We start from the raw sequence: 9,686 nt of genomic DNA on the forward strand, positions 1-9,686 counted from the left end.
CATTCAAGCTATTAAATTCAAATGTCTTGATTTCATAAAATATATATAATGATCAATCAAGGCCCCGGGTGTCACTGAGCTTTGTGGTTTCACTATGGCCATACACACCTTTGGTGGACAGTTTAAGTAAAATATTTAATAAATATGAAAGATTACATCTTTCAGTCTAAATTCCCAGTTTAGATAACGAAAACATTTCTGCATCATTTGTACCAAATGCTTAAAAACTCTAAAGACTTTTTAATGATATTCTGTGACTGTAATAATACAGTATTGATATACAGCACACTGAGAGGGGATTGGGAAGTTTTAATATTTATGACACCTTGCGAGGAAAAAAAATACCCTGCAGCACAATAGAATGTTCCACAAATAGCAAATACATAAGCAGGACACTGGAATGCAAACAAAAGTCAAATATTATTCTATTATTGCGTCTTGTATATTAAATATTTATGAGACAGTATCATAATTGACAAAAACCTAATGTGCATGTGAATGAAGCACACATCACAGATGCCAATCAGAGAGAGAGAATTCCTAATCAGTACGAATGTGCTGTGAACTTTCCAACTTTGATGAAGCAATGGCCACCACCTTGAAACACATTGTGCATGTTTCATAGTACGTTTATGTTTTGGATACAGAAACTTTTCTGAAAAACTAATATTTACTGGTCTTTATTTTAATTTGAGACAACAGATTCTACTGTACACACAGGAACACTAACATTTTGTGCTCATCATTGGCTCTGATGCCTTGATCTCAGAGTCGTTTCTGTTCAATGTCTCATTCTCATTCTGTCCTGTGGCAGCATCTGTTGGTGTCAGTGGTTGTGGTGGTTGGTGGGCTTTCACTTTGAACACATCCCACTTCTCAGGAAGCATGCCTTTGTTGAAGAGCACAGAAGCCAGGTAGGAGAACGACAAGATGGCAGCAATGGCAGACAGCATGGAGATGGTCCTAACTGGAGAGTACTGGACATAAACCCCATCCTCAAGAGTGCATCCTGGGAAGTGTATGACTGCTGCTAACCCTAGAGATGGGTCTCCACTGAGCAGTCTTAATACAACTCCCACCAGGCAGCCCACAATAGCCCCGTAACCATTGGAGATGTCGAAGAAGAGGACACAGACCAGTTGAGGGAAGACAATGATGTAGGCCATTTCAGCAGCAAGGAACCAGAACAGTATGATGCTGTTTTTTATGCTGGTTAGTGATGTACCAACCAAGCCCATGACCACCACAGAAGCACGGATCACCCACTGACTCTCTCTGTCTGATGCCTGAAGAAAAGATAATAGAGGAAGAAGAAGAGGTTAACAGACTGAGACTATCCTGCTCTCAGATACCTCTCTCTAGTCTTCTTCACTCTTCCTCCTACTTTGTTTCTCCATCATGCCACTTTATACCATTGATACTTTCCTGCACTCCATTGCCTTTCTTTCAAAATAAACATCAACCTTCACAATAGCAAACAGCAGTTTGACTAACAAGTACATTGTCTCACCTGAGGTCTCAGGATGCTCTTGTAGATGTTAGCAGTGAAGACAGAAGCTGCTGAAAGCAATGCAGAGTCAGCTGATGACATCACGGCAGCAGCCACACATCCAATACCAATAATGGAGATGAAGGGTGGAGTGAGGTGCTGCAGGGCGATGGGCAGAAGGAAAGCTGCTTCCCCACGTTCATATGGAGATGGAGAACCATAGGTAGTCAGGTTCCAGTCTGAGGCATGGACACAAAAGAAGGAAAGACTGAACAATGGGCCACCAGGGGCGCTAGGGGGCCACAGAAAATTGGAGGGAAGTTAAGAAAAAAAGCAAAACATGTTAGTCAATAATATTCTTATGCCAAACAAATGTAATAATTATTGAATAGTGAACACACACACACACACACACACACAATCGAGAGAGGTTTGATTTCTTGTGTTCTGTTCTTGTCTGTCAACAGTTTGTTGAAAAGTTCATTATTCAGTGGGAATATAATACAGTGTTGAAAACATGTTCATTAATATTCTTATGCTAAACAAATGTAATAATTATTGAATAGTGAATAAAAATAAGAAAATCATTCTAAAAGTTGATGTTTCTTTACCTATTTTGTAGCATTGTCGGTGGGTTTGCAAAGGGGGTCCCCAGCCAGAAGCTAATGCTGTTTGGGGGGCCATGGCATGGAAAAGTTTGAGAACCCCTGGTTTATACTACGGTGTGAACAAAGCACTGTGTGATAAGATATAAGGAGCACAGTGGACCAAGTTGATTGACCTTTTGCACAGGTTGGCACTAATATATAAGCTACCTTTGATAATTTGATCTTAGGTACAGCTGATCATGATGTACTTTTTTAGCCACACAACAGGAGTGGATCTGGGGATGGTCTTGTCAGTCTGTCAGTGTATCACTTACAGCATTATGTGCTTATTATTTTTGGAGGGAATGGTGGCTGCCATAAACGTTGAACACAGATTTTCTATATGGACTATCTTCCTTGACTTTTAATGCAAATGTTAATTCATTCATGCGTTTATATGATCAAAATATTGACTTCAGGTTTCACACTTTACCCCAGTATGTAGTTGTCATTAATACCTGTGGATGCAGATGCTGCCCCCAGCAGTATAAGAGGGGTCATAAATACAAGAAAGATGAAAGCTGCAACAAAGCATGTGAGCTTGGCTGCTTTTGTGGAAGAAGCTGACAAGGTCCTCTGATGGATGGCCTGGTATCCCAGAGATCCCAGAGCCTGAAGCGCAAACAGACAGTTTATTAATGACGAATGTGGCGTCCACATCAAGTAAATGTGGCAAAATGTCCACCTGCTATTATCTGTGAAGCATTCATTCAAATGAAAGAGATCACCTCTTCAACTTTACAATACACTGAATAGTTAACCTTGACATTGACAAACATGCTGTTTCAGATAATAGTCTTAAATTACAGCCACTCTGATTCTTAAATTACAATGAAAAACAGTCTATTATTTAAGTCTTTATGTTTTTTATCATCATTCTTAAGATATCCATCAAAACTACACTGAACTGTGTTTGATATAGGCTGTATTGTTGCTTCCTTACAAAGTATAAGAAGTTATCAATCATGATCCAGGTCTTTTTCAGCTCTGGTTGACCAATCCAGGGAGCGTGTAAGGTGTTGTTCATCAGTGTCTGGCTAATGTCCATGGTGGAAGGACTCATCATAACAAAGGGAACACAGAGCCACTGCAGAGACAAATAAAATGTAAATGATAAACACACACACAACTTTAAAAAGCATCCTTTGGAGAGCTTGGTGTCTTGTGTAAGTTCCTTCAAATAAAAACAAAAAATAACAGCTAAAAAAAACAATAAATAAATAATAATAATAAGAAGAAGAATACATTTTATTTATAAGCCAGTCTGTGGTTGCTAGTTTCTCCTCTCTTTCCTGCTTGTCTTCCTCTCACATGCTGATTTTTCTTCTTCTTCTCAAATCTTTCACTGGGCTCTTCAAGCTTTGAGTGGAAAGGTACAGAGCTGTGGATGGTCGACCGTTTTCAAAAATTATCCTTGGGTGCTAGCTACTACATTTCACAGATAAAACAGACATTGTCAAGCAAAGTTGACACACTGTACTTTAAACTGAGAGAAGACTGGAGTTAGACATTGTGATGACCCATGTTTTACCAGTCCTGACTCACTGATATTGAGGACAATGTGAGAATTTCAGTCCAAAAATACCCTTCATCCAAGAAAGAAAAGTGCAAATTAATGAATTGAATCAACAAGGATGGAGTGTGGAAATAAAAACACACATTACAAATAAAAAAATAATAAATAAGATCATAAATGAATGAATTAATGATGTGTACAGTTTAACAGGAGCTGTTATCCAGTCTTACGCAGCAGGAATGAATGATCTCCTGAAGCTCTCAGGTTGACAGCGCAGGGAGAGGAGGCTGTTTGTGCGACTGCTTCTCTGAGCTTCCAGAGTCTCATGAAGAAGATGACTTTTGTTGTTGAGGATGGCATGCATACTACTCATCCTCCTTTCCACTGTGGACCCCACGGATTCCACCCTTCCACCCATCACAGAGGCACACTTACTGGTCAGCTTATCCAGCCTGTTACTGTCTCTAACAGTCATACTGTTGCCCCAACAGACAGCACCTCAGAGGAGAACACTAGCAACCACAGACTGGTTTTAATGACCCCTTGCAGAGCTTTCCTGTCCTTGGCTGTGCAACCTATCACCATATGGTGAAGCTGTTGAAGATCCTTGTTAGGACCCCTGACAGCTGGTCAAGGCCTTCAGTACTTTGCCCAGTGCTCCGTCTGGTCCTGCTGCAGCTTTGTGTGGGTTCACAGCTCTCAGGGCCCTTTTCACCTGATGTTCCTATAGCTCAAGCAGGTGGGTGTTTGAGGACTGAGGGGCTGTCGGGCCACTCACTGGGTCCGGAGTGGAAGAGTGGCGCCTCGCTGACTCTAAGCAGGTGAAAAAGCTATTTAGCTCTTCCACCAGCACAGCATCAGTGTTTCCTGCTCGATGAGTTGCCCCTATAGTTTGTTAGGTGCTGTAAACCTTGCCACACTTGTCTGGGGTTGTTATCAGCCAGATGGTTCTTCACCTTCCTTGCATACTCCCTTTTTGCAGCCTTAAGTCCTCTCCTCAGGTCAGCCCTGGCCACACTGTACAAGTTTTGGCCATTGGCTTTGAAGGCGGAATCTCTGGCTCGTACCAGTGACCGCACCTCCGCTGTCATCCAGGGTTTTTCGTTGTTGTAGGCCCGAATGTGTTTATTAACTGTTCCAGAGGCGGGGGGGAAGAGCGACTGAAGGCTCTGAGTCCAAAGGTAGACAGACAGGCCAAGGGAATAGTAAGGTGAATAGAGGCAAAAGATCTAAGTGTACGAGAAGGTGTGTTGATATGATGCCATTCAGAGATATATGAAGGAGCAAGGTTGTGGATGGCTTTAAATGTGGGAAACAAAATCTTAAAATTGATGCAATAGTGGACCGGGAGCCAGTGGAGTTGTTGAAGAACAGGAGTGATGTGGTTAGTGGAAGGGGTTCAGGAAATGATGCAAGCGGCAGAATTTTAGACTAGTTGAAGTTTATGGTGTGTTTTATGAGGGAGACCAAAGAGGAGGGAGTTACAATAGTCGGGTGGAAACCAGACTGGAGTTGTTCATACAGGTTCTTGTCAGAAAGGTGGGCAAGGAGCTGAGATGCAATGCTTTTTTCAAGGATTTTGAAAAGAAAAGGAAGGTTAGAGATAGGACGAAGGTTATTGGAATCATTGGGATCTGAACCAGGTTTCTTGAGAATAGGGGTTATGGAAGCTGAATTGAGAGATGATGGAACAACACCAGTGGAAAGTGAGGAATGGATGATGGAAGGGGAGCTACAGAAGGAAGGCAGGCTTTAACCACCATGGTGGTGAGAGGGTCTACTTGGCAGGTAGATGGCTTTGATTTGCGAATGAGGTCTGATATTTCTGATACAGAGGGGAGAGCACTTGATAGAGCATGAGAAAGAGGTGTAAGAACAAACAGGGAGCAAGGGCTGTTGGAAGTGTTTGGAGACAGTTGCTGATGCATCTTGTCTACCTTGGCAGTAAAGGCCGTCCTTATATTGAAGAATATGATTTCTATAAATTTCTTTGTGCACAACAAGTCCAGATTTGTTGCAGATGAGTTGCAGAGCAGTCAGAGGGAGTGATACCAGAACAGCAGATTAAATCAAAAATGTGACCTTTGCAGTGGGACGGTGAGGACATTACTGGTTTTGTCCATGTGGATATTAAAATTTCCCAGCAGGATTATGTTGGGGGAATGTGTGCAGAGAAGGGGGAGAAAAGAATCAAATTCACGGATGAAGTCATTATTTAGCTTTGGAGGGCGATAAACAGTGGCAACAATGGCAGGAGTAGGTCCATTCAGTTGTGCAAGGACAGATTCAAAAGAAAGAGAGGCCGGTGAAGCAATGTGCGAGACTTTCCATCTCTCATGGTAGATTATCGCAAGACCTCAGCCCCGGCCGGGAGATGGGGCTGAGAGATGGAAACAGAACCAGGTGGTGTAGATTCATTCAGCGTTGAAAAGTCATTTGGTTGTGCCATGTTTCAGCCAAGCATAAAAAGTCAAACTTACGGTCAGTCAGGAGATCTTGGAGGAGATTATCCCTGTTCGTGAGCGATGTTGAAGAGGCCAAAGTTGACATTAGTGAAGGCGGGATGTCATCACCGTTAGCCGAGCGAGGCAGGCTGGCTAGTACACTATGGTCAACTCTACGTCAGGGGTTTCTCGGTTTCTCGGTGGAAGACTAGCTAACACCGGATGAACCCAGAGTCGTTGAAGTGGGGCCTCCGACGTGACCCACGGTGGACATATCTCCAGCGGGGCTGATAAGAGATGTCCGGGTGGAGCAGCAGCACCTGTGGCGGTGCAGAGAGGTGGAAGCGTAGCTGGAGGAGCTCTACGGAGTACCATAGCACTGCAGCCGATGGATGGAGCATGAGGGACAGCACAGTCCAGGCGAGCACAGACCAAACAATCATCTTATTAATCCACATAATGACTGCCACAGAGACATCCAAAAGGCGTCACTGGCGGCCAGAATAGCAAGGTGTGGCCCAGGTAATGATGGTTCAAGCACACACAAACACCAGACAAACAGACTGTAGATAATATGGTCAAGGTGGATTAATACGTTGCAGATGCCGTTAGTAATCAGTCAATTGCAGTGTCAGTGAGAGATGGATTAAGCAGCACAATAAAACAATAAAAGGAACTGGAGAGCAGTGGCAGCTAGCTGCGCACAGCGTTCCTTCAACCGGAAGTAACAGTATGGTCCCAACTAACTAAGCTAACTCACCAAGCTGACAAATATGAGGACAAGCTGTATAATATCTGTGTAGGCCACAGAGTAGAGGCCTCCCAGCAGCGTGTAGATAATGGTGACTGCAGCAGAGATCCAGATGCACACAGTGTTGGACAAATCCAGGACCACACTCATGGTTCCTCCTGTCAAACACATTCCAACAGGGACATTTTCTGACCATGTCTTTCTGTGTTCACATTCATTATAGCAAGTCACATCGACATAGTAAAGGTGTGAATTTACATCCATGTATACATTTATTGTACTGAAATGATAAAGTATATATCAAATATACAAATATATGTATATGCAATAAATGTATAGAGTGCATTTGTATGTACTGTACCTAAAGCAAGTAGTGTTGAGGGCACCCAGACCACATCAATAATAAGTGAAGCCAGGCTCAGTCCAGCTGTTAGGACTTTTCCATACTTGATATGGAAAGGGTCCAGCATCGTCACGCAGTTTCTTTCTCTCAATGGCTTGACAAACACCAAGCCAGCTTGATTTACAAAAGGACAGATCACATCACAATTAGAAAAAAAATCAATCAATCAATCAAGTGAAGGTGAAAAAGATCACATCCAGCAGCAAGTTTACTTTGTATATCTATTTCTTTTATTTGCTTTTTAACATTAAATAAAGCAAAAAATTATACACCCTGCTTTAGTTTCAGTTAGTTAATCTGTAAAGTCACCAAGCTTGAATGCATCAGTTAGATGCAGGTTTTTTGTTTTTAGATTAACAGGCTACATTAGTTTTATTACACGTGCAGACATGCAGTTTCCTCTCAGATGTAATTTGAAACTCTTACTGATGATAAAAGACGAGCTGTATGCCATCAACATCACGATTGTCCAGATTAGTCCCATGGAGGGCGTGTACACCATCTCAACTGTGCCAACAATGAAGGATCCTCCAACCCACGTAGCTACAGGACGGATGAACACACAGCAAGTCATTGAGTGGACAGACAGCAGATATTTGGACAAAAGATTGAGTAATAATTCATCATCATTAATAAACTTTCAGTGGGATCATCTCATCATGTCATGATCATACCATGTGCTCAGAATACTACCTGCACCTGGTCTGTGGTGTTAATTTAACACTAATTAGTTTAAGAATGTGTTCAATGTAAGCAGTAGATCAACTGAAAATAATCAAGGTATTAAAACTAGATTTTGACACTGGGCCACTCAATCACAACATAATACAGCAGGAGCCGCCTCATAACCCTTATTGTTTTATCTTATTCTGAACTTAAGGTGAGCTTGTTCGAAATTTGCAATTAATAAAATTACAGTTAATTAACTGTCACGTGGAGAGCCAGGAGCCTTAGGGACTGGGGCCCCGGGGACAGTTGGCCACTTTTCCCAGGTGTTTGTCCAGCCCTGATTAAGAGACAGAATTTTACAACTGTGGAGCAGCAGCCATAAAGTGATTGACTTGTTCCTTTCACTTGGCAAAGAAGCCGTAGATCTCAGACGACTGACTGATTTCATCTCAACGACACTCAGGTTACCAAAGAGTACCTGATGAGACTTCTCTGGAAAACATTTCTTTTGGCCAGTGACTAATGTTTGGCAGTTGTCTGACAGTTCTCAGCCCCTGGTTACACAACTAGACAAGGATGTCAAGAGTCTGCCATTGCACAAGATATTATGAAACACTGCCAAATAATTAAACCCAAAACTTTTTTGTCGCCATATTGGGGCAATTGATTTAACAGTGAAACCAAAACACAAGGTAAAAGATATCAATAAAGGGGACTTCATTGAAAAGGGGCTCAAGTAATTGAATTAATTTGACACATTGCATAATAAGAAAGTTTTTTTTTTACTTGAAACATAATCTGTACATGTTGCTTATCTCATGCTTCTCTTGAGTTGTAGTGCAGTTTTTCCTGACTAACTGGTGTAATTTAGTGACAACTAGAGTGTATCTGATCATCAGTGTCTGAGTGTAATCAGAATTAGTAAATCTAAATTGTGCAAGTGAACTAATTGAATTAATGAAATATGACATGATTTTGCCTTTCTTGGGTTTTTTGTTTTTAACTGTGTAAGTGTTCTAAATTGTTGGTAAAGAACAAGAAAACGAACAAGCAACAAACAACCTAAAGGGAGGGTGTTCTATCTGGACTACTTGAAATTTATGGCAATGCAGTCTCCATCGTAGTCTTCTCACTTGTGTCTATTATTAGAACCGTCACTGTTATGGTGATTGCATTTCTGTCTGTCTCTATCTGTCTCTGTCTGTCTCTTCCTCTCTTAAACCCAACCAGTGGAGGCAAATGGCCGCCCACCCAGAGCCTCTACATGGAAAGTGTCCTGAGACAAATTTTGTTCCATAAAATTGATTTGAATTGAAATTGAACTGTGCTCTCCTCACCTGTCATCGTGAAGACTCCCACCACCCAGCTAATGTTACGGTTTCCCAGTACGGCCATATCCATTCCAGTGGCTGCACTTTTCTTCTGTTCCCTTTTGGACTTGAAAGAAGCCCAGATGCCGGTCCCGAGGACCAGCAGGTAGAAAAACACCATGACGATCACTCCTGGGATGTTGACGGCCATGATGGTGTTAGCCCAGTTCTTTTGTTGGAAGCCCTAGAACAAGACAGGAGAAATCTTTAGTTCACAGATGTGAAGTTTATTCAGGTCACAGGTAAAGCAAGGCAGCGCTGGGCTCGCAGTGACAGAGCTCTTGCAGGATCTCAGTCAGAGTGAGCCCAGATTTCCGGGTGTATACACTGCAGCAGGAAGGGGAAAAGGAAATTACAAAACAGCCTCTTCCACCTGAGCTGGAAAGAGGCTGTCATT

At 42.2% G+C, this 9,686-nt stretch overlaps 1 protein-coding gene across 1 annotated transcript; it reads right to left on the reverse strand.

The window, feature by feature from the left end:
* Nucleotides 1–725: 725 nt before the first annotated feature.
* LOC139341568 (high-affinity choline transporter 1-like) lies at nt 726–9,440 on the reverse strand. The gene is made up of 8 exons (XM_070978127.1): nt 9,257–9,440; nt 7,677–7,793; nt 7,209–7,364; nt 6,857–7,005; nt 3,080–3,223; nt 2,595–2,748; nt 1,511–1,728; nt 726–1,286 (listed from the first exon to the last, which is right to left on the reverse strand). The coding sequence occupies exons 1-8, from the start codon at nt 9,438–9,440 to the stop codon at nt 726–728; spliced, it is 1,683 nt and encodes a 560-aa protein (XP_070834228.1).
* Between the last annotated feature and the right edge of the window lie 246 nt (nt 9,441–9,686).

Source organism: Chaetodon trifascialis, chromosome 13 (assembly GCF_039877785.1).
Source record: "Chaetodon trifascialis isolate fChaTrf1 chromosome 13, fChaTrf1.hap1, whole genome shotgun sequence".
Taxonomy (NCBI): Eukaryota; Metazoa; Chordata; class Actinopteri; order Chaetodontiformes; family Chaetodontidae; genus Chaetodon; species Chaetodon trifascialis.